Source organism: Hyla sarda, chromosome 5 (genome assembly GCF_029499605.1).
Source record: "Hyla sarda isolate aHylSar1 chromosome 5, aHylSar1.hap1, whole genome shotgun sequence".
In the NCBI taxonomy this organism is placed as follows: Eukaryota; Metazoa; Chordata; class Amphibia; order Anura; family Hylidae; genus Hyla; species Hyla sarda.
In genome coordinates this window covers 358,785,720-358,810,196 of record NC_079193.1, presented here as the reverse complement: position 1 = coordinate 358,810,196, position 24,477 = coordinate 358,785,720, and the positions used below count along the sequence as shown (strand labels likewise).

Sequence of the window (24,477 nt, the reverse complement as noted above, 5' to 3'; positions counted from 1 at the left end):
CAGATCGCTACTTTCATTTTTGAAAAGGCCTCTGAAAAATGAAAGCAGCGATCTGATTGGTTGCTATGGGCAACTCAGCAACTTTTCCTCTGGACCGGTTTTGGTAAAACTCCCCCGATGTTCACACATAGCGGTGAGGCTGTGCTCCTCCTATGATCTGTTGCAATGTAGAAACTAAACTTTTCAGTTACCTCCATGACACAGAGGGGTAGGTAAGATTTAAAGGGGTACTCCGGAGCTAAGAAATCTTATCCCCTATCCAAAGCATAGGGGATAAGATGCCTGATCGCAGGGGTCCCACCGCTGGGGACCCCCGTGATCTTGCACGCCGCACCCCGTTAGAATCAGTCTCGGAGCACGTTCGCTCCGGGTCTGATTACTGGCGATCACGGGGGGCGGAGCATTGTGATGTCATGGCCCTGCTCCAGTGTGACATCACGCTCCGCCCCCTGAATGCAAGCCTATGTGCTGACAGCTGTCACGCCCCCTCACATAGGCTTGCATTCAGGGGGCAGAGCATGACATCACACGGGGGCGGGGCCGTAACATCACAATGCTCCAGCCCCCGTCATCGCCAGTAATCAGACCCTGAGCGAACGTGCTCCAGGGACTGATTCTAACGGGGTGCTGCGTGCAAGATCACGGGGGTCCCCAGCGGCGGGACCCCCGCGATCAGGCATCTTATCCCCTATCCTTTGGCGGGGATAAGATGTCTTAGCACCGGAGTACCCCTTTAAAGGGGTACTCCAGTGAAAAACTATTTTTCTCAAATCAACTGATTCCAAAAAGTTAAACAGATTTGTAAATTACATCTATTTAAAATATCTTTATCCTTCCAGGACTTATCACAGCTGCTGTATACTACAGAGGAAGTTGAATTTCTTTCTGGAGTTTTTTTTCTGTCTGACCACAGTGCTCTCTTCTGACATCTCTGTCCATATCAGGAACTGTCCGGAGCAGGATAGGTTTGCTATGGGGATTTGCTCCTGCTCTGGACAGTTCCTGACATGGACAGAGGTGTCAGCAGAGAGCACTGTGGTCAGACAGAAAAAAAACCTCCAGAAAGAAATTCAACTTCCTCTGTAGTATACAGCAGCTGATAAATACTGGAAGGATTAAGATTTTTTATTAGAAGTAATTTACAAATCTGTTTAACTTTCTGGCACCAGATGATTAAAAAAAAATTTGGTTTCCACTCGAGTACCCCTTTAAAAGGGATACTCCGTTGCTAGACATCTTATGTCCTGGCCACTGGGACCCCCGCAATCTCCATGCAAACACCCAGCGTTCTGAACATTATGTTCAGAACACTGGGTCTGGGCAACCATGGTCGTGAGGTCACGCCACACCCCCTCCATTCATGGCAATGGGAATGGGCGTGACTGCCGTCACGCCCCCTCCCATTGCCATGAATGGAGGGGGTGTGGCGTGACATCACAAGGGGGTATGGCCTAAGATGTACCCCTTTTTAGGAGGTTTTCTTTCAGAAAGAGGCTGTTCCCCTTAAAGGGGTACTCCCGTGGAAAACTTTTTTTTTTTTTTAAATCAACTGGTGCCAGAAAGTTAAACAGATTTGTAAATTACTTCTATTAAAAAATCTTCATCCTTCCAGTACTTATTAGCAGCTTTTCTTTTTGGATTTCTCTGATGTCACGACCACAGTGCTCTCTGCTGACCTCTTCTGTCCATTTTAGGAGCAGCATATGTTTGCTATGGGCATTTTTTTCTGCTCTAAACAGTTCCAAAAATGGACAGCAGAGAGCACTGTGGTCGTGACATCAGAGAAATCCAAAAAGAAAAGCATTTCTTCTGTAGTATATAGCCCCTAATAAGTACTGGACGGATTAAAATATTTTTAATAGAAGTAATTTACAAATCTGTTTAACTTTCTGGCACCAGTTGATTTAAAAAAAAAAAAAGTTAAACAGATTTGTAAATTACTTCTATTAAAAATATCTTAATCCTTCCAGTACTTATTAGGGGCTATATACTACAGAAGAAATGCTTTTCTTTTTGGATTTCTCTGATGTCACGACCACAGTGCTCTCTGCTGATCTCTGCAGTCCATTTTTGGAACTGTTTAGAGCAGGAAAAAATGCCCATAGCAAACATATGCTGCTCTGGACAGTTCCTAAAATGGACAGCAGAGGTCAGCAGAGAGCACTGTGGTCGTGACATCAGAGAAATCCAAAAAGAAAAGCTGCTAATAAGTACTGGAAGGATGAAGATTTTTTTAATAGAAGTAATTTACAAATCTGTTTAACTTTCTGGCACCAGTTGATTTATAATAAAAAAAAAATTTAAAAAAAAATAAAAAGTTTTCCACAGGAGTACCCCTTTAAAGAAAGTTAGGCTATGTTCACACAGTTGAATGTCTGCCTGGAAAATTTCCAGGCAATTATTCCACAAGTCAATTCTTTCTACGGAGGCCGGAATTGGAAATTCCACCGTGTGCACGTTGCAACAGAATCCTGGGCAGAGGAAAAGTGGACCAGTTGCCCATAGCAACCAAATTGCTACTTTCATTTTTAATAGGGCCTGTGAAAATGAAAGAAGCGATCTGATTGGTTGCTATGGGCAACTGGTCAACTTTTTCTCTACACAGGTTTTTAGTAAATCTTCCCCTCTGTGCCGCGGTAATATGGGGAGTACAGATACTCTTGCAAAAAATGACACCGATAAAAGTGCGGTCCGGCTCAGTGGCTCTAAAAATATCGCTACGTCTGTCCTGGTTGTGTGTGGTACATCACCTCCGCTTTAGTCACGTCAATGGAAACGGAGCTGCAATACCACAAATACACGAAGTACAAGGGTGGCACAGTTACTGGAAAAAAAGCAACTATGTTTTTCTGATCACGGGTCGTGATGCGGATTGCCAATTAGGCTATGTTCACACGACGGGATGTCCGCACAAAGAATCTCCGCGACATTCCGGACACTGCGGGGTGCCAACGTAATATGCCACCGCTAGAACCGCCCCATCTCATAGAGGGATAGGCATTCCGTGCAGACTCTGCACAAAGAATTAATGTGTTTATTCTTGTGTGGACGCGGAAAATCGAATTTCCGTGCCGGAACCATCTGGCAACGGAAATTCCGCAGTGTGCACGGCGCAGCAGGATTCCATTGAATTCAATGGGGCTGCAGCAGAATCTTCGTGCCGGATTCTGCATCGACATTCCGATGTGTGAACCGAGCCTTACGCTGAGAGGAGGGGACGCGTTGCCAGCTCTTATGCAAAAGTTCTGTGTAGAAGAGGCCCAATGTCTACCCAACATCTCCATGGTGGCCCAAAAAGGTCTAAGCTTCAGGGGGCCACTACTGATGGTCGAGCTACACGTTATGTTGTGGTCAGGAGAAAAGCTTGTGGGAACAGTGTTGACCCTGATGAAGACCGTCTCTAACTGACTACTGCCGGATGTTGTTTAGCCCCTAAAAAAAATAAAAATAAATAAATAAATAAAAATTAAAAAAAAGTGTCCCTTATCCAGTGTCCACACTTGACTAATGTGATGATGTTGTCGCGTGGCTAAGAGAAAAGGTGTTTTTTCGTGTAATGCATAAATGTCCATGAGGTACTGGAGAGTTAGTCCTGAAGTATCTGTGTGTATCACACCACATCCATTGCATACACTGAGGTCTTACAGGGGGGAAAGGGTTAATGTTTCTGCATTACTTTCCACAGATGAATGATACCTTGGTCACATGATTCTCTCAGCCAATGGTTGCAGTAAAAATCCCTAATCCAGCCTCCCTTTGCAAGGCGAAGAGGTAGGCCTAAACCCGTTAGTTAAAGGGGTACTCCGGTGGAAAACGTATTTTATTAAATCAACTGGTGCCAGAAAGTTAAACAGATTTGTAAATTACTTTTAATAAAAAAAATCTTAATCCTTCCAGTACTTATTAGCCACTGAATACTACAGAGGAAATTATTTTCTTTTTGGAACACAGAGCTCTCTGCTGACATCACGAGCACAGTGCTCTCTGCTGACATCTCTGTCCATTTTAAGAACTGTCCAGAGTAGGAGAAAATCCCCATAGCAAACATATGCTGCACTGGACAGTTCCTAAAATGGACAGAGATGTCAGCAGAGAGCACTGTGCTCGTGATGTCAGCAGAGAGCTCTGTGTTCCAAAAAGAAAATAATTTCTTCTATAGTATTCAGCAGCTAATAAATACTGGAAGGATTAAGATTTTTTTAATAGAAGTAATTTACAAATATGTTTAACTTTCTGGCACCATTCGATTTAAATAAAAAAAAAAAAGTTTTCCACCGGAGTACCCCTTTAAGGCCTGGCTCTTGCCAGTGCCATAGCTCCTGCTCGGCTTACATACACCACGGTCACATGGGCTCCACTTAGGTACAATCTGGCTCCAATAAAATCACTGTTTCTGCCCCCTGTCCATGCTGCAAGTATAAAGTGCTCAAGCTTGTCATCTTCAAGTTTATCTTCGTCAGAGAGAAGAGGTTAAACAAGGGTCTCTCTGCAATACACTAATCTTACACTTGCTGGCAGGCAGCACTAACTCTAGAATCAGTGCTGATTGTCTTTCATGCCGTGAAAGGTTTTCTTGCCCTGTCCTTCCTGGGATCAGACGTGAGTGTAAATATAAGTCTACCTATTGCACCACAGTAGGCCAACCTCATCTATAGCGGCAGTAACTTTGGCCTGAGAACATATGTAACTGTGAACGTCTGTGGAATAGTCATTAACCCCTTAAGGACCCAGGGTTTTTCCACTTTCGTTTTTCCCTCCTCACCTTTAAAAAATCATAACATTTCAATTTTGCACCTAAAAATCCATATGATGGCTTATTTTTTGCACCACCAATTCTACTTTATAATGACATCAGTCATTTTACCCCAAAATCTACGGCGAAAGGAAAAAAAATAAAATCATTGTGAGACATAATTGAAAAAAAAAAAAATGTTTTAAACTTTTTGGGGTTTCTGTTCCTACGCCGTACATTTTTCAGTAAAAATGACACCTTATCATTATTCTGTAGGTCCATACGATTAAAATGATCCCCTACTTATATAGGTTTGATTTTGTGTTACCGTATATGCCGGCGTATAAGACGACCCCCAACTTTTACAGTTAAAATATAGAGTTTGGGATATACTCGCCGTATAAGACTACCCCTTCTACCGCGATGTACAGTACCATGTAGTTCCCCCCCCCCCCACATCAGGTAGGCCGCATGTTCCCCCACATTAGGTCGGCAGTTCCCCCCACAATAGTAGGCAGCTTCCCCCACATTAGTAAACAGTACGTCCCCCCCCCCTCACAGACATACAGCCTCCAGCCATATACAATGTATGGCTGGAGGCTGTATGTCTGTACTGCCCCCACAGTGTTCTGATTACCGCTCCTCCGGCCCGGGGTCACCATCTACTGCTATGGACCAGCCTGTAGGAGCGGTGACCGGATCACTGAAGAAGATGACGTGCCGCCGGTCACTCACCAGGCCCCGGCCGGCGTGCGTCCTCCTGCGATGGTCCTGCGGTCCTCCTACATCTCTAAGGTCGCAGGAGGACGTCACTGACGTCCCGTGCGTACAACCATAGAGGCGGAGGAGGACGCTTGCCGGTCGGGTAATGGTGAGTGACCGGCAGACATCCCTATGTCCCAAAAAGATCTTTCGGACACAGGGATGTCCGGCATAGGAAAAGCTATGATTATCTGCTCCCGTGATACTAAAAACCAGGGTGCCTCCAGCTGTTGTGTAACTACAACTACCTGCATGCCCGGACCAGCAAAGGCTGTCCGGGCATGCTGGGAGTTGTAGTTTCACAACAGCTGGAGACACCCTGGTTTTTAGTATCAGTAATTAGTTTTTATCTGCTCTGGCCGGCCCCCGCACACGGGAGCCGGCCCGGGCAGATAGTCATAAGTTTTCCTATCCCGGACCCCAATATAAGATGTATATTGGGGTCCGGGTATAAGATGACGCCCGACTTTTCCGAAAAAAAGTCGGGGTTAAAAAGTCGTCTTATACGCCGGAATATACGGTACTTCTGGAAAAAATCATAACTACATGCAGAAAAATGTATACGTTTAAAATTGTCATCTTCTGACCCCTATAACTTTTATCTTTCCGTGTATGGGGCGGTATGAGGGCTCATTTTTTGCGCCGTGATCTGAAGTTTCTAGCGATACCATTTTTGCAGTGATAGTGCATTTTTGGTCACATTTTATATCATGAAAAAATGATCAATAAGTCCTATTTTGGACTTTGGAATTTTTTTGCGCGCACGCCATTGACCATGCGGTTTAATTAACGATATATTTTTATAATTCAGACATTTCCGCACGTGGCGATACCACATATGTTTATTTTTATTTACACTTTTTTTATGGGAAAAGGGGGGTGATTCAAACTTTTATTCTCATAGGAAACCAGTGATCGATGATTCTGCCGCTTGTCTGCTCATGTCTGGATCTCAGGCACTGAGCAGTCATTCGGCGATCGGACACCAGGAGGCAGGTAGGGATCCTCCGGCTGTCATGTAAGCTGCTCGGGAAGCCGCGATGTCGCCGCGGCGATCCCCAACAGCTCCCTGAGCGAACCGGCATGGTTTTACTTTCACTTTAGACACGGTGTTCAACTTTGAACGCCGCGTCTAAGGGGTTTATACTGCTCGGCCCCGCGATCAGTGCCGCGCACTATTAGCATTAGCCACGGGTCCCGGCCTATGTTAGAGGGACCCATGGCCCTGCGTTATAGAATGGGAGCGGACTCATGACGTACCGGTACGTCATGGGTCCTTAAGAGGTTAAATGTACTAGAAAGCACCTATATAAAGCATCATTTAAAAAGGCGCCATAGTAGAAATATACATGCACTCACCGCTCAGCAGGTATCTAGACGTTCAGGAGTCCGAGGTCACGGTATCGGACACATGGACACTGAGGAGCGTGCAGAGGTAAACGCCGGCCATTTCGCACATATCTGACGTGGGAAACGGCCGGTGTTTGCCTCTGAGCGCTCCTCAGTGTCCGCATGATACTTTAAAAGGAGTACTCCGCTGCTCAACGTTTGGCACAAACTTCCGAACGCTGGAGCCGGGAGCTCGTGACGCTATGGACCTGCCCCCTCAATGCAAATCTGCGGGAGGGGGCATGACAGTCGTCACACCCCCTCCCATAGACTTGCATTGAGGGGACGGGGCGTGACAACATGAAGGGGCGGGGCTAGACATCACAAGCTCCCGGCACCAGCGTTCAGAACAGTTTGTTCCAAACACTGAGCAGCGGAGTACCCCTTAAAGTATTTGCAGCCCGCAAGTGTCATTTCCGATTGGATTCAGGATTTCTGCTCCTCTACGAGAAGTGGTTTACCCCATTGTGGATTAGTGGGTCACTAAATATATATGGACATTTATCAACGGGTTTAGTCAGGTTTTCTTTACTATAATTGTCGCAACTGCGACTACGTGATTTTTCGTGCGACTTTTTGACTGGAAAGCGAGAAAAGTAAGTTTTCCAAAAATTAACTACGTAGTAATAATTTTAAAATGGACTACGGGTAGTCAGGTATTTATTAACTGCGACAGTCGCAACTGCGCAAAAAAAAGTCGCAACAGCGTTAAAAATTGACTGAATTTACTCCAGCTCAAACATGGAGCAGAAAAAGCTACTACCAAAGTAAAAAAAGGAAAAATTGCTTACGTGAAAGAAAATTATCAACAGGCTGAAAGCAGTTGATAAATAAGTCACAGATAAGCAAAAAAAAAGTAAGGAAAAAATTACTAAAAAAAAAAAAAAAAAAATACATAAGCAAACATTGATAAAAGTCCCTCATAGTGTGCACTCCCATTTTATCTCATTTAAAAAGGGACAGTGACCACATATTCATCCATCTGGCTCCAAAAGCTGGAACATTTTAAGATCTGCTAAAGCAACTGCATTAAATTGGACTTGCACAAGGGGTTCGGTAAAGTAGTTTCACTAGTGTCCAGAGTTCTCCCCTTAAAGACGCAGGGTGCGGTGCACATGTACGTCCTGTACCTGCATCATAGTGGGATAAACCGTGACTAATCCCAGACTTCAGATTGGGGTGATGCCTGGTATAAACTCTTTAGACGCCACAATCAAAGTTGATTGTGGGGTCTAAAAATGTAAAATAAAAACAACCCCAGCTGCTCAGTCGGGTTTATCTGGACCAACGCATTGAAATCACAATGTCCTGATCAGCTGAGAGAACGGCGGGAGGGTCTTCACCTGTCTTCACCTGCCTCCTCACTGTCCAGTCCGTGCTCATTTGCCATAAAAAAAATTAAATAAAATGCGATAAAAATAAAATAAAATTGTACCAATAAAAATTACAAATCACAGCGCAAACCTCCTACATCCCTGTATACGAAAAAAATATATAAATAAAGTTATAGGGGTCAGAAGAGGACAAATTAACTGAATTTTCATACAAAAAAAAATTATATTTTCTACAAATAAGTAAAACAAAATAAAACCCATATAATTTGGGTATTGTAATCGTATGGACCTACAGAATAAAGATAAGGTGTCATCTGTACTGAAAAGTGCACTGCGGAGAAACGGAAGCCCCCAAAATGTGCAAAATGGCTTAAAATAAATAAAATAAAAAAAAACATGCCCCCACAAACCGTATATATTTTTTTTATGTAGATTTTTTGGTAATATTGTGATGTCATTACAAAGTACATTTGGTGGTGCAAAAAACAAGCACATCTAAGGGACTGTAGGTGGAAAATTAAAAGCGTTATGATTTACAGATCAGGAGGAAAAAAGGCAAGTCCTTAAAGGGGTACTCCAGTGGAAATGTTTTTTTTTTTTTTTATTAACTGGTGCCAAAAAAAGTTAGATTTGTAAATTACTTCTATTAAAAAATCTTAATCCTTTCAGTACTTATCAGCTGCTGTATAATACAGAAGAAGTTCTTCTCTTTTTGAATTTCTTTCCAGCCTGACCACAGTGCTCTCTGCTGACACCTTTGTTCATTTTAGGAACTGTCCAGCGATGAAGAGGTTTGCTATGGGGATTTGCTCCTACTCTGGACAATTCCTGACATGGACAGAGGTGTCAGCAGAAAACACTGTGGTCAAGCTGGAAAGAAATTCAAAAAGAAAAGAACTTCCTCTGGAACATACAGCAGCTGATAAGTACGGGAAGGGTTAAGATTTTTAAATAGAAGTAATTTACATATCTTTATCTTTCTGGCACCAGTTGATTTAAAAAAAAAATAATAATGTTTTCCAGCGGAGTACCCCTTTAAGGGGTTAACAAAAGTGTGTTGGGTCAGAAGTATGTTCGCTCCACCACCCTGCCAACGAGGACAACTACTCCCATTTTATCTGGGTAACAACTGATCCCAGTGAACTAGATAGTAACAAAATGGACAGGACCCCGGCCCGAGTTGTGTAGAGATATTTAATATATATACTGAGCGTGTTGTATATACACTGACTAGAGAGAACTGTTGTGCGCTGTTGTTCTTATGTGGGTCTTTCACGTGGTCTTGTCACATAATCCCACCACAGTGGGGGCAGGTCACCCTCTCTGCGGGCTGGGGGCAACGCTTCAGTCTTTGGACCTTCTGGTGGGGTCTCCTCCATGATTTGTTGAACCTAAGGAAATACAAGAAGGTATAAGCTACAATAAACAGTGTCGGGCACTAGCACATCCCTCCTGTGTCATGGCTGATGGGGTTAGGAGAAATGGAATAAGGATAGGACTCAAAAAACGTTTGTAGGATTCCTGAGAATCACACACTATATTATTTACTCCCCCAGTACTGTCTAAGCCTGTGTTTCCCAACGAGGGTGCCTCCAGCTGTTGCAAAACTACAACTCCCAGCATGCCCGGACAGCCGAAGGCTGTCCGGGCATGCTGGGAGTTGTAGTTTCGCAACAGCTGGAGGCACCATGGTTGGGAAACACTGTAGTAAAGGTTGCCTAAGGCTGTCCGGGCATGCTGGGAGTTGTAGTTTTGCAACAGCTGGAGGCACCCTGGATGGGAAACACTGTAGTAAGGGTTGCCTAAGGCTGTCCGGGCATGCTGGGAGTTGTAGTTTAACAACAGCTGGAGGCACCCTGGATGGGAAACACTGGTCTAAGCCTTCACACAAGCTTGGCTCTAGACGTGGTACCCACTGCCCATTATGGATATGGCTGGACCAGGTCATGTGCCCATTCATTGTCGTACACATCAGGACATCGCACCTCACGGTCCCAGCTTGCATCACGAAGCTTCTTCCACTCTTCTCTCTTGGTAAAGTAGTCCGGGTACTTGGCCTTCTCCGAGGGATGCCAGTGATCCAGACACCACTCTGGTACCTGAGAACAACATTAGGAAAAGAGCATAATTAAAACAGTTTTACATATTTCAGAATTCATTACAACATGGTAGGAAATGCAAGAAAATGTGAGACACAATATAACTGGAGAAACTACATTACTGATCCTGTATTATACTCCAGAGCTGTAATCACTATTCTGCTGGTGAGGTCACTGTGTACATACATTACATTACTTATCCTGTACTGATCCTGAGTTATATCCTGTATTATACCCCAGAACTGTACTCACTATTCTGCTGGTGAGGTCACTGTGTACATACATTACATTACTTATCCTGTACTGATCCTGAGTTATATCCTGTATTATACTCCAGAGCTGTACTCACTATTCTGCTGGTGAGGTCACTGTGTACATACATTACATTACTTATCCTGTACTGATCCTGAGTTATATCATGTATTATACTCCACAGCTGTACTCACTATTCTGCTGGTGAGGTCACTGTGTACATACATTACATTACTTATCCTGTACTGATCCTGAGTTATATCCTGTATTATACCCCAGAACTGTACTCACTATTCTGCTGGTGAGGTCACTGTGTACATACATTACATTACTTATCCTGTACTGATCCCGAGTTATATCCTGTATTATATTCCAGAGCTGTACTCACTATTCTGCTGGTGAGGTCACTGTGTACATACATTACATTACTTATCCTGTACTGATCCTGAGTTATATCCTGTATTATACTCCAGAGCTGTACTCACTATTCTGCTGGTGAGGTCACTGTGTACATACATTACATTACTTATCCTGTACTGATCCTGAGTTATATCCTGTATTATATTCCAGAGCTGTACTCACTATTCTGCTGGTGAGGTCACTGTGTACATACATTACATTACTTATCCTGTACTGATCCTGAGTTATATCCTGTATTATACCCCAGTGCTGCACTCACTATTCTGCTGGTGGGGTCACTGTGTACATACATTACATTACTTATCCTGTACTGATCCAGAGTTATATCCTGTATTATACTCCAGAGCTGCACTCACTATTCTGCTGGTGAGGTCACTGTGTACATACATTACATTACTTATCCTGTACTGATCCTGAGTTATATCCTGTATTATACTCCAGAGCTGTACTCACTATTCTGCTGGTGGGATCACTGTGTACATACATTACATTACTTATCCTGTACTGATCCTGAGTTATATCCTGTATTATACTCCAGAGCTGCACTCACGATTCTGATGGTGGGGTCACTGTGTACATACATTACATTACTTATCCTGTACTGATCCTGAGTTATATCCTATTATACTCCAGAGCTGTACTCACTATTCTGCTGGTGAGGTCACTGTGTATATACACATTACATTACTTATCCTGTACTGATCCTGAGTTATATCCTATTATACTCCAGAGCTGTACTCACTATTCTGCTGGTGAGGTCACTGTGTACATACATTACATTACTTATCCTGTACTGATCCTGAGTTATATCCTGTATTATACTCCAGAGCTGTACTCACTATTCTGCTGGTGAGGTCACTGTGTACATACATTACATTACTTATCCTGTACTGATCCTGAGTTATATCCTGTATTATACTCCAGAGCTGTACTCACTATTCTGCTGGTGAGGTCACTGTGTACATACATTACATTACTTATCATGTACTGATCCTGAGTTATATCCTGTATTATACTCCAGAGCTGTACTCACTATTCTGCTGGTGAGGTCACTGTGTACATACATTACATTACTTATCCTGTACTGATCCTGAGTTATATCCTGTATTATACCCCAGAGCTGTACTCACTATTCTGCTGGTGAGGTCACTGTGTACATACATTACATTACTTATCCTGTACTGATCCTGAGTTATATCCTGTATTATACTCCAGAGCTGTACTCACTATTCTGCTGGTGAGGTCACTGTGTATATACACATTACATTACTTATCCTGTACTGATCCTGAGTTATATCCTATTATACTCCAGAGCTGTACTCACTATTCTGCTGGTGAGGTCACTGTGTACATACATTACATTACTTATCCTGTACTGATCCTGAGTTATATCCTGTATTATACTCCAGAGCTGTACTCACTATTCTGCTGGTGAGGTCACTGTGTACATACATTACATTACTTATCCTGTACTGATCCTGAGTTATATCCTGTATTATACTCCAGAGCTGTACTCACTATTCTGCTGGTGAGGTCACTGTGTACATACATTACATTACTTATCCTGTACTGATCCTGAGTTATATCCTGTATTATACTCCAGAGCTGTACTCACTATTCTGCTGGTGAGGTCACTGTGTACATACATTACATTACTTATCATGTACTGATCCTGAGTTATATCCTGTATTATACTCCAGAGCTGTACTCACTATTCTGCTGGTGAGGTCACTGTGTACATACATTACATTACTTATCCTGTACTGATCCTGAGTTATATCCTGTATTATACCCCAGAGCTGTACTCACTATTCTGCTGGTGAGGTCACTGTGTACATACATTACATTACTTATCCTGTACTGATCCTGAGTTATATCCTGTATTATACTCCAGAGCTGTACTCACTATTCTGCTGGTGGGGTCACTGTGTACATACATTACATTACTTATCCTGTACTGATCCTGAGTTATATCCTGTATTATACCCCAGAGCTGTACTCACTATTCTGCTGGTGAGGTCACTGTGTACATACATTACATTACTTATCCTGTACTGATCCTGAGTTATATCCTGTATTATACTCCAGAGCTGTACTCACTATTCTGCTGGTGTGGTCACTGGGACTCAAAAAAAAAAAAAAAAAAAAAAAAAAAAAAAAAATGTCCACCCCCTATAAAGTGAAATCCATTAACCTCTCACATCCCACTGTGGTGGAAACAAGTTACTGATGTGCTGCCACCAATTATACCGACCTTGTAGCAATCGTATCTCTCGTAGGACGTTCCTCCAGGGGAGTCTGGGAACAGGTACGGCAGGGGGTGCTGGCGCATGAAGAATTCCTCTTCGCCCGCCTTCAGCAGTAATGTGGCCTTCACCATGTCCTTCTCATTCTTATGCTCCTCGAAGCGAGCTCTCAGCAGGCAGGCCTCATAGCGGAACTGGTCTCTGTACGGGGGAAGTTACATACAGGATTAATTTATATCTGGAAGAAATATATATATATATATATATATTTAATTTATATTAGGGATCGACCGATTATCGGTGTGGCCGATAATCACGATTTTGGGCATTATCGGTACCTTGCCGATAATGCCCCGCCCCCCGCACTGCCCCCACCGCATCGTGACCGGCCCCCCCGTAGTGCTGGGCGGTATATACTACAGGAAGGATGGATGGCCCGGACCACCCTGACGGGTAGGAGGAGAGAAGAAGCGGGTGGTGGCGGCGGCCTATGGCACCACAAAAGCCACTGCAGTGCATTGATTTAAAGCGCCCGCTTTAAATCAATGATCTGCAGCGGTGTCAAGGGGGGATAAATAGCCGATAACTTATACCGGAATATCAGTATAAGTTATCGGCCCTAACCTCCACCGATTATCGGCCCTAAAAAAAACTATATCGGTCGATCCCTAATATATATATATATGTATATATATATATATATAACCTTGGGCATCTGCAACAGTAACAATGGTTGAGCTGCAGTACTCAGACACCCTTGTCCATGGGTAAACAAGAGCAGTGGAGGTCCCAGGGGGTCTAACCCTCCCCGTGTCTAAACAGGTAGATCAGCGTTTTCCAAACAGTTTGTCTCCAGCTGTTGCAAAATTACAACTCCCAGCATGCCTATGCTGGGAGTTGTAGTTTTGTAACAGTGTTTAAAAAAAAATATAATAAAAAAACTGAGGTAGCTGTTACATGTATGTGTGTCCATTCAGTAAAGTTCCATTTCTAGGAAAATTTGTAAAGTTTAATTAATAAAGCCCTAAAAAGGTCCCATTGACTCATTTGAGAAGTCTGTTCTGGTCACGTGACACAGCCGAGAGAGAACGCGCCTAGCGCACACTTCTAACTCGTTCTTGTAATCCATTGGGATCTGAACACTTAGAGCGACCGATACAAACTTTTGATATCTCTCTATGACATAACAAAAAGGTTTCTTTTCATGACAGTGTCTATTTAAATAGGCGCTGCCAGAATGTAAAACATGTATATATATAGGGCACATCTCGGCAAAACATTAACCTTTCTAATATACTTCATAAAAAAAAATAAAAAAATTATATATATATTTCTTTTTATAGAAATCATGGCTTATAAAAAAATAAATAAAAAAAAAGACCACTAGGGGTCCCCGAACCATCCAGAACATAATCCTGTCCGGCTGCAGCATCATCTTTGTCCCAGCTGAAGCACAGGCCGGGACAAAGTCCAGGAAGTGAGGGCGGGGCTAACACTCCTCTGTGCTCACTCCTGTCCTATCAGACTGCAGCATGAAGACGGAGCTGCCCTGGATACAGAACCCACCGAACCTGTACAGCACATAACTATATACAACAATGCAGCCAGCAGGGCACAAGGGTCACAGTCCTGAACAAGGTGCCGGCCCCACAACTACACAAAAGGAACGGGGCCCCATTTCTTAACCACTGAATTAAGGTTCCGATCTGTCCCTTTGCATATTCTCCAGTCCCTACCATGTAGTCGCCTTTACAGACCTTAGTAATAGAATGGGCCGGTCTATAGCGCTCGCTGATACCAGAGCGGTGCTGTACTAGGAGAGACCACTGCAATAAGGCAGATCCTGAAACGTCTTCCCTCCTAGATCTTCCTCCATCAGCTGTGATTTGTAGAGATGAGCGAACTTACAGTAAATTCGATTCGTCACGAACTTCTCGGCTCGGCAGTTGATGACTTTTCCTGCATAAATTAGTTCACCTTTCAGGTGCTCCCGTGGGCTGGAAAAGGTGGATACAGTCCTAGGAGACTCTTTCCTAGGACTGTATCCACCTTTTCAAGCCCACTGGAAAGAGCGCCACTTGGTGCCAGTAAGTGGAAAGAGCGCCGCTTGGCGCCAGTAAGTGGAAAGAGCGCCGCTTGGCGCCAGTAAGTGGAAAGAGCGCCGCTTGGCGCCAGTAAGTGAAAAGAGCGCCGCTTGGCGCCAGTAAGTGAAAAGAGCGCCGCTTGGCGCCAGTAAGTGGAAAGAGCGCCGCTTGGCGCCAGTAAGTGGAAAGAGCGCCGCTTGGCGCCAGTAAGTGGAAAGAGCGCCGCTTGGCGCCAGTAAGTGGAAAGAGCGCCGCTTGGCGCCAGTAAGTGGAAAGAGCGCCGCTTGGCGCCAGTAAGTGGAAAGAGCGCCGCTTGGCGCCAGTAAGTGGAAAGAGCGCCGCTTGGCGCCAGTAAAATTAAGAGATCTCTGCTGGTTCTAAGTGAATAGAAAGATAGCCGTTTGCTCTAAGTGAAAGAAATATCTCCACTTTCTGCAAGCAAAGGGACAGATCTCTGCTTGCTGTGGGTGAAGGGAACGATCTCTTTCCTTGCCTTGAGTTTATAGAAAGATCTCTGCTTGCCTTGAGTTTATAGAAAGATCTCTGCTTGCCTTGAGTTTATAGAAAGATCTCTGCTTGCCTTGAGTTTATAGAAAGATCTCTGCTTGCCTTGAGTTTATAGAAAGATCTCTGCTTGCCTTGAGTTTATAGAAAGATCTCTGCTTGCCTTGAGTTTATAGAAAGATCTCTGCTTGCCTTGAGTTTATAGAAAGATCTCTGCTTGCCTTGAGTTTATAGAAAGATCTCTGCTTGCCGTGAGTTTATAGAAAGATCTCTGCTTGCCGTGAGTTTATAGAAAGATCTCTGCTTGCCGTGAGTTTATAGAAAGATCTCTGCTTGCCGTGAGTTTATAGAAAGATCTCTGCTTGCCGTGAGTTTATAGAAAGATCTCTGCTTGCCGTGAGTTTATAGAAAGATCTCTGCTTGCCGTGAGTTTATAGAAAGATCTCTGCTTGCCGTGAGTTTATAGAAAGATCTCTGCTTGCCGTGAGTTTATAGAAAGATCTCTGCTTGCCGTGAGTTTATAGAAAGATCTCTGCTTGCCGTGAGTTTATAGAAAGATCTCTGCTTGCCGTGAGTTTATAGAAAGATCTCTGCTTGCCGTGAGTTTATAGAAAAATCTCTGCTTGCCGTGAGTTTATAGAAAGATCTCTGCTTGCCGTGAGTTTATAGAAAGATCTCTGCTTGCCGTGAGTTTATAGAAAGATCTCTGCTTGCCGTGAGTTTATAGAAAGATCTCTGCTTGCCGTGAGTTTATAGAAAGATCTCTGCTTGCCGTGAGTTTATAGAAAGATCTCTGCTTGCCGTGAGTTTAGAGAAAGATCTCTGCTTGCCGTGAGTTTAGAGAAAGATCTCTGCTTGCCGTGAGTTTAGAGAAAGATCTCTGCTTGCCGTGAGTTTAGAGAAAGATCTCTGCTTGCCGTGAGTTTAGAGAAAGATCTCTGCTTGCCGTGAGTTTAGAGAAAGATCTCTGCTTGCCGTGAGTTTATAGAAAGATCTCTGCTTGCCGTGAGTTTATAGAAAGATCTCTGCTTGCCGTGAGTTTATAGAAAGATCTCGGCTTGCCGTGAGTTTATAGAAAGATCTCGGCTTGCCGTGAGTTTATAGAAAGATCTCGGCTTGCCGTGAGTTTATAGAAAGATCTCGGCTTGCCGTGAGTTTATAGAAAGATCTCGGCTTGCCGTGAGTTTATAGAAAGATCTCTGCTTGCCGTGAGTTTATAGAAAGATCTCTGCTTGCCGTGAGTTTATAGAAAGATCTCTGCTTGCCGTGAGTTTATAGAAAGATCTCTGCTTGCCGTGAGTTTATAGAAAGATCTCTGCTTGCCGTGAGTTTATAGAAAGATCTCTGCTTGCCGTGAGTTTATAGAAAGATCTCTGCTTGCCGTGAGTTTATAGAAAGATCTCTGCTTGCCGTGAGTTTATAGAAAGATCTCTGCTTGCCGTGAGTTTATAGAAAGATCTCTGCTTGCCGTGAGTTTATAGAAAGATCTCGGCTTGCCGTGAGTTTATAGAAAGATCTCGGCTTGCCGTAAGTGAATAGAAAGATCTTGGCTTGCTGCATGCGAAGGTACAGATCTCTGCTTGCAGACAGTGAATAGAAAGACCTCTTCTGGCTGTGAGTGAATGAAAAGCGGATTCGCCGCAAAAAGTCCTGCAGATCAGCGCTCTGTCCACGTGAATGGGGCCCTTTCTGTAACAGGTGCGGGGACTTTTGCAAAGTCAAATTTCTGCAACAAATCTGCCATGTGTGAACAGCGTCGAGGACCCAGAGTTGTAACAAGGTTTGCAACACTGCAATTCAGATTGGTGCTAAATTCAGCAATAAAATGTAACTATTTAGAATGTAGCCAGGGGGGGTTCATGAAGGTCACGTGATCATAAACTCTACAGAATGGCACAAGGTAAGTAAGTGCCCCCTAACCCCCCTCCCCCTGCCCGGCTGTCATTGAATGTCCTCTCCCGGGTGAAGGCGTTTGAGGCAGGACAAGGAGTCTTCCCGCCCGAGTGTGCACAGTCCCCTACACCTACCCGCGTTTTTTCATTACCTGAACACAGTCCAGGACTCCAGGTGTCGCATAGACTTCTTGTACAGCCGCAGGACCTTCTGCTGGTGGCTCAGCAGCCCCGCCATCTTGCCACCCCCTCCTCCAGTCCTGGGAGGTGACTTTGAAGGGAGTTTCGCCGTTCTCTTCAGCGATTGGTCACTTGCGAACCACGTGGCTAACTGACGCGCGACATCTCCTCAGCCCGTAGCGTCGGTCGCTAGAGGTCGGGAGCCGGACATCTTGTCGGAGACCAAATACTATAGCGGCCAAGGCGAATGAGGACAATTTCAGGTCAATGAATCACATAAACAGTTATAAAAAGAGAAAGTGAATAATAATATTGTATAAAGTATTACATTGTTTATATTTTGTTGTCCCGCTTGATAGAATGGACTGCTATTTATGTTATTTTGTATATGTTGGGGGCTTGGGTGTAACAAGATGGAGGGGGGGGGAGGGGTGAAGGGTGTAGCAAGATGGCTGATGCCTTGTAGTGCATGCTGGGAAGGAAATAGAGAGGCTCAGCCACGCCGGATACAATATGTCACTCTTCAGATTCATTGGTGAGGATCACTGTACCCCTCATAGGGTTCTCTATGTTTGTATCCCTGCTAATTGACTATGATTCTAGTGCAGTGGTTGAAACTACAACTCCTAGGATGCCCTGACAGCCTGCGGCTGTCAGGGCATCCTGGGAGTTGTAGTTTCACCCATTGCACTAGAGTGACAGTTTGCTGACACCCTTTGTATAAGTCTATGAGGTGCCCGTATCGTCGTTTTTGCTGAATGAATGGCGCCATAACCATGTGACAGGAAGAACTATCTTAGGCTGGGTTCACACTACGTTTTTGCCATACTGTTTTCAATCCGTTATTTTCTAAAGAAAACCGTATGGCAAAAAAATGGATGGAACAGTTTGGAAAAAAGTAAACCGTATGCGTTTTTTAAACAGTATACTGTTTTTAAAAGTGCATACAGTTCTGTCAGTTTTTATAAGAAAAAAAAAAAAACATACGTTTTAGAAAATTTTGTCCATTTTTAATGGGAGGGGTCTTGGGTGGGGACTTTAGGATTCAAATGCGCATGTGTAAAGTAAAAACGTATACGTTTTTCCCGTATGGAACCGTATACATGTGCGTTTCCCATTGACGTCCATGTTAAAAATAAACGTATGCGGTTGCAGTACGGTTTTTAAACCGGAGTCAAAACTGTGGTTGACCGTGATTTTGTCTCCGATTTAAAAACCGTACTGCAACCGCATACGTTTTTTTTTAACATGGACGTCAATGGGAAACGCACATGTATACGGTTCCATACGGGAAAACGTATACGTTTTTACTTTGCACATGCGCATTTGAATCCTAAAGTCCCCACCCAAGACCCCTCCCATTAAAAATGGACAACATTTTCAAAAACTTATGTTTTTAAAAAAAATAAAAACTGACGGAACTGAATGCACTTTTAAAAACAGTATACTGTTTAAAAACGCATACGGTTTACTTTTTCCCATACTGTTCCATCCGGTTTTTTGCCATACGGTTTTCTTTAGAAAAACGGATTGAAAACAGTATGGCAAAAACGTAGTGTGGACCCAGCCTAAGTCACTTTACCTTTAAAGGGACCAGTCCAAAACCTGCGCTGCTCTGTGTAAACTTTTAGACACTTTAGGGGAGATTTATCAAAACCAGTGCAGAGGAAGCGTTGTGCAGTTGCCCATAGCAACCAATCAGATCGCTTCTTTCATTTTTCACAGGCCTCTTTAAAAATGAAAGAAGTGAGCTGATTGGTTGCTATGGGCAACTGCACCACGCTTCCTCTGCACAGGTTTTGATAAATCTCCCCCTTTTATTTTTGGCACATTATACAGCCAGAATAGTAAATCTGCCTGCAACAACCTGTCTAAAAGATTAACCAAGATAGGTAGCAACCTGGCATTGGATGCGGCGTGTACGCCGTCCAATACTATATGGGGAATCAGGTGAGCTAAGACTGGGTTCACATAACGTTTTTACCAATACGGGACCGCATACAGCTAGGGGGAGCTAAAACCTTGCGCTCCCGCATCCCTGCCATATGCCGCCTGCATGTAATTCATTTCAGTGAGCTGACTGGAGTGAAACGCTGACTCTGGTCGGCTCATTTTTGCCCCGTATGCGGTTTTCCCACCGCACCTAAAACCGTAGTCGACCACAGTTTGAGGTCCGGTAGAAAATCGCATATGGGGCAAAAATGAGGCGACCGGAGTCAGTGTTTCGCTCCAGTCGGCTCATTGAAATGAATTACATACAGGCGGCATATGGAAGGGATACGGGGGCGCAAGATTTTAGATCCACATAGGTAAAAGATCTGTAGCAGTGTAAAGCAGGGAGCGGAGGCAGTAGCGTGCACCGGGCGACAGCAGCCGTTTCACCCACAGAGATGTGTCATCAGGCCCCTGTGCGTGAAACGGCCACCGTCGCCCGGTGCACGCATGAATAATAAAAATACTACTATCAAGATTGCCTGGTCAGTGCTCCAGATCTTTTCTGCTTTGCATCTGTTTAAACCTTTCTAAAAGATTGCCAGTTTTAGTAAAGTTCCCCCTAATTTGACGTTTTTACCGTTGTGTTTCTTCTTAGACATTGGAATAAATCTGACCGATCCTATGTTCAGAGGAATATACAGAGGCACGAGGAAACATCAAGGTGAGATTGACTTATACAGAACGAATTCACCCTGTACGGTGCACATTAATAACACCGTCATACTGTACACAAACTAACCCCGCCACTAGGGGGAGCTCACTGCATACAGATATACATGGCTCCCATTCAAGAAAGATCAAGAAACAACTCAAGGAAGATACTGTTTAAAGGGCACAAGATAAGTAAGTGCCCCTCCTCTCTTCATGTAACCCTTTAATCATTGTATATAAAGAGCCGGAGCTGTTTGCAGGACACACTACCTGTGAAGGGGGTGTGATGAGCTGATTTGCATATTTTTTTACCCAGGAGCCTGCGGAGTGCTATATGGCCTACTTGAATCTCCGTCTTACACCAGAAGTTGTGTCCTCTCCCTGAGGAAAGTACTGACCCCGTCTATATAATTCTAGAGAGTTATAAATATTACAGTCATCAGATTTTGGAGGAGGGTTGTCGATCCAGGAATTTATTCCGATTGCCAGATTTGGAGTCAGGAAGGAATTTTTCTCCCCAAGGCCCTGTTTACACAACGGAAATTCCGAGCAGTTCTAGAGCTGGTGTGAGGTGCAGAAATGCGTCCTATGCAGTTCTGCGTTCGCCCCTCCCCTCACTGTATGTTCGGAAATCTTGGGACAGCTGAGGGGAAGGCTGGGCAGGAGGCAGCTATGCGCCTCCCTCAGCCCCATACACAGTTCCTTCCTCGCATCTCCCTCAGGAGGAGAGGAGGGACATAAATGTTCTCAGCCCCGCCCCTGTCACCTCAGCCCCGCCCCTGTCACCTCAGCCCCACTCAGGGGCATAGATTTTTCAAGCCCCGCTCCTGTCAGTAGGAGGGATGTAGATTTGCACAGCCCCGCTCACACGGTGTGAGCAGGGCTGTGAAAATCTACGTCCCTGAACGGGGCTGAGGTGACAGGGGCGGGGCTGAGGTGACAGGGGCAGGGCTGAGGTGACAGGGGCGGGGCTGAGGTGACAGAGGCGGGGCTGAGGTGACAGGGGCGGGGCTGAGGTGACAGAGGCGGGGCTGAGGTGACAGGGGCGGGGCTGAGGTGACGGGTGGGGCTGAGGTGACAGGGGCGGGGCTGAGGTGACAGGGGCAGGGCTGAGTTGACAGGGGCGGGGCTATGAAAATCTACGTCCCTTTTGCTGAGGGAGGTGCAAGAAGGGAAGTGTGTACGGGGCTGAGGGAGGTCCAGAGTTGCGTCCTCTGCTCTGCCTTCCTCTCCCCTCACTGTATCTTCGGAAATCTCCGGACAGCTGAGGGGAGGAGCAAACGCAGAACTGCATAGAACGCAATTCTGCACCTCACACTGGCATGTCCTGCCTGCGCCCAATATCTGAAAAATGTCCGCCCCGGCAGGAGCCACATGTAACCCCCTCCTGCTGTGTCCACCACTGACCTCCCAGCTGAAGGATTGCACAGCAGTAATGTGTTTTGCTCCCTTCACAGACGACTTTGTGGATATTATTGAACGCGCGGTGAAGATCGGTGTGGAGAAGGTAAGAGCCGGTAAATGTCTATGAGTTATTCTCGTAGGGTCACTAAAAAGTCAACCTGGATGGTCAATTCCATATTCCAGGTTTATTACAGAATGGGTTAAAGGGTTAATCATTAGGAACCCCTTTAATTATTATTTTTTCTCCCTATTTTAGGAAGTAAGTTTTGTAGACCAGATAGAACACATTCAGCCATCTGTTATTAAAAACTAAGCTTTGTGTTTTTTCTTCTTATCTCAGTTTATGATCACAGGAGGAAACCTTCATGAGAGCAAAGAGGCGATAGAGATAACCCGGAGCAATGGTATTCATTCAGAGACCGTATAGAAATCCAGAGCTGCACTTACTATTCTGCTGGTGCAGTCACTGTGTACATACATTACATTACTTATCCTGTACTGATCCTGAGTTATATCCAGTATTATACCCCAGAGCTGTACTCACTATTCTGCTGGTGAGGTCACTGTGTATATACATTACATTACTTATCCTGTACTGATCCTGAGTTATATCCAGTATTATACCCCAGAGCTGTACTCACTATTCTGCTGGTGAGGTCACTGTGTACATACATTATATTACTTATCCTGTACTGATCCTGAGTTATATCCTGTATTATACTCCAGAGCTGTACTCACTATTCTGCTGGTGGGGTCACTGTGTACATACATTACATTACTTATCCTGTACTGATCCTGAGTTATATCCTGTATTATACTCCAGAGCTGTACTCACTATTCTGCTGGTGAGGTCACTGTGTACATACGTTACATTACTTATCCTGTACTGATCCTGAGTTATATCCTGTATTATACTCCACAGCTGTACTCACTATTCTGCTGGTGAGGTCACTGTGTACATACATTACATTACTTATCCTGTACTGATCCTGAGTTATATCCTGTATTATACTCCAGAGCTGTACTCACTATTCTGCTGGTGAGGTCACTGTGTACATACATTACATTACTTATCCTGTACTGATCCTGAGTTATTTCCTGTATTATACTCCAGAGCTGCACTCACTATTCTGCTGGTGGGGTCACTGTGTACATACATTACATTACTTATCCTGTACTGATCCTGAGTTATATCCTGTATTATACTCCAGAGCTGTACTCACTATTCTGCTGGTGGGGTCACTGTGTACATACATTACATTACTTATCCTGTACTGATCCTGAGTTATATCCTGTATTATACTCCAGAGCTGCACTCACTATTCTGCTGGTGAGGTCACTGTGTAGATACATTACATTACTGATCCTGTACTGATCCTGAGTTATATCCTGTATTATACTCCAGAGCTGTACTCACTATTCTGCTGGTGGGGTCACTGTGTACATACATTACATTACTTATCCTGTACTGATCCTGAGTTATATCCTGTATTATACTCCAGAGCTGTACTCACTATTCTGCTGGTGAGGTCACTGTGTACATACATTACATTACTTATCCTGTACTGATCCTGAGTTATATCCTGTATTATACTCCAGAGCTGTACTCACTATTCTGCTGGTGAGGTCACTGTGTACATACATTACATTACTTATCCTGTACTGATCCTGAGTTATATCCTGTATTATACTCCAGAGCTGTACTCACTATTCTGCTGGTGGGGTCACTGTGTACATACATTACATTACTTATCCTGTACTGATCCTGAGTTATATCCTGTATTATACTCCACCACTGAATATTAACAGTTCTGAACTGAAGTCTCATTCCCTGCTGGTTCAGTGTCTGCACAGGACTTGTTCTCATTTCTGGACGTATAATCTCTACACCAGACACTGTACCGTAATTTCATGCAGTAAAAACTAACTCTCTCAGAGCTTCCATAGCATATCTAAGCTGTTAGCGCTGTGTCTGCTTGTTGAGTGTTTCCACATAGAACATTTCCAAAGAACATTCTATGTAGACGTCTGATGTGTATAAGGGACATTATGCTTCTCATTGAATATCCAAAACTATTGATAATTCTAACCCCATGACAGATCGTTTCTTCAGCACCGTCGGCTGCCATCCCACCAGATGTGGAGAGTTTGAGGCTGGGGACCCTGAACAGTACTTATCTGACCTACAGAAGCTGATAGAGGACAATAAAGGAAGGGTTGTAGCCATCGGAGAGTGCGGCCTGGGTAAGTGAGAAACTCGCCTAAGCTTCTTTACACACAAATTGGTCTAAACCGCAGCGATCATGTCAGGTGACGTTTCAGAATAATCTGCCCTGTTTGTGTACATGGGTAGCAGCACTGTTTCTGGCCATTATATATCTTGTATACGGTATTCCTCACCAGATTTCTGCTCTGCGGGCTTCATCTATAATTTGTAGTTCTCCCAGAGTTGGTGGGTGGAGCTCCCTCCTTCCTCCTCCATAGACTTCTATTGACTTGTCTTGCAGAAACAGGACAAAGCTAAGCTGATTTT

At 44.2% G+C, this 24,477-nt stretch overlaps 2 protein-coding genes across 4 annotated transcripts in view; one reads left to right on the top strand and one right to left on the bottom strand.

Annotated features, from left to right (window-relative positions):
• Positions 1–9,392: 9,392 nt before the first annotated feature.
• On the bottom strand, positions 9,393–18,063 carry NDUFB9 (NADH:ubiquinone oxidoreductase subunit B9; the record flags this gene model as incomplete). Its single annotated transcript, XM_056523025.1, has 4 exons — positions 9,393–9,608; positions 10,203–10,316; positions 13,243–13,435; positions 17,867–18,063. Coding segments are annotated over 4 exons (636 nt in total), but the record flags the coding sequence as incomplete, so codon positions are not given.
• Positions 18,006–24,477, top strand: part of TATDN1 (TatD DNase domain containing 1) — a 23,636-nt gene continuing 17,164 nt past the window's right edge. The window contains exons 1-5 of one of the 3 annotated variants that reach the window (XM_056522723.1): positions 18,006–18,157; positions 20,485–20,550; positions 21,998–22,047; positions 22,285–22,348; positions 24,045–24,188. In XM_056522723.1, coding sequence (XP_056378698.1) covers positions 18,142–18,157; positions 20,485–20,550; positions 21,998–22,047; positions 22,285–22,348; positions 24,045–24,188 — 340 coding nt within the window. In that variant the 5' untranslated portion in view covers positions 18,006–18,141. Of the gene's footprint in view, positions 18,158–18,352; positions 18,430–19,820; positions 19,845–20,484; positions 20,551–21,997; positions 22,048–22,284; positions 22,349–24,044; positions 24,189–24,477 lie in introns of those variants that run through there. The other 2 variants (XM_056522722.1, XM_056522721.1) reach the window with 2 other exon arrangements.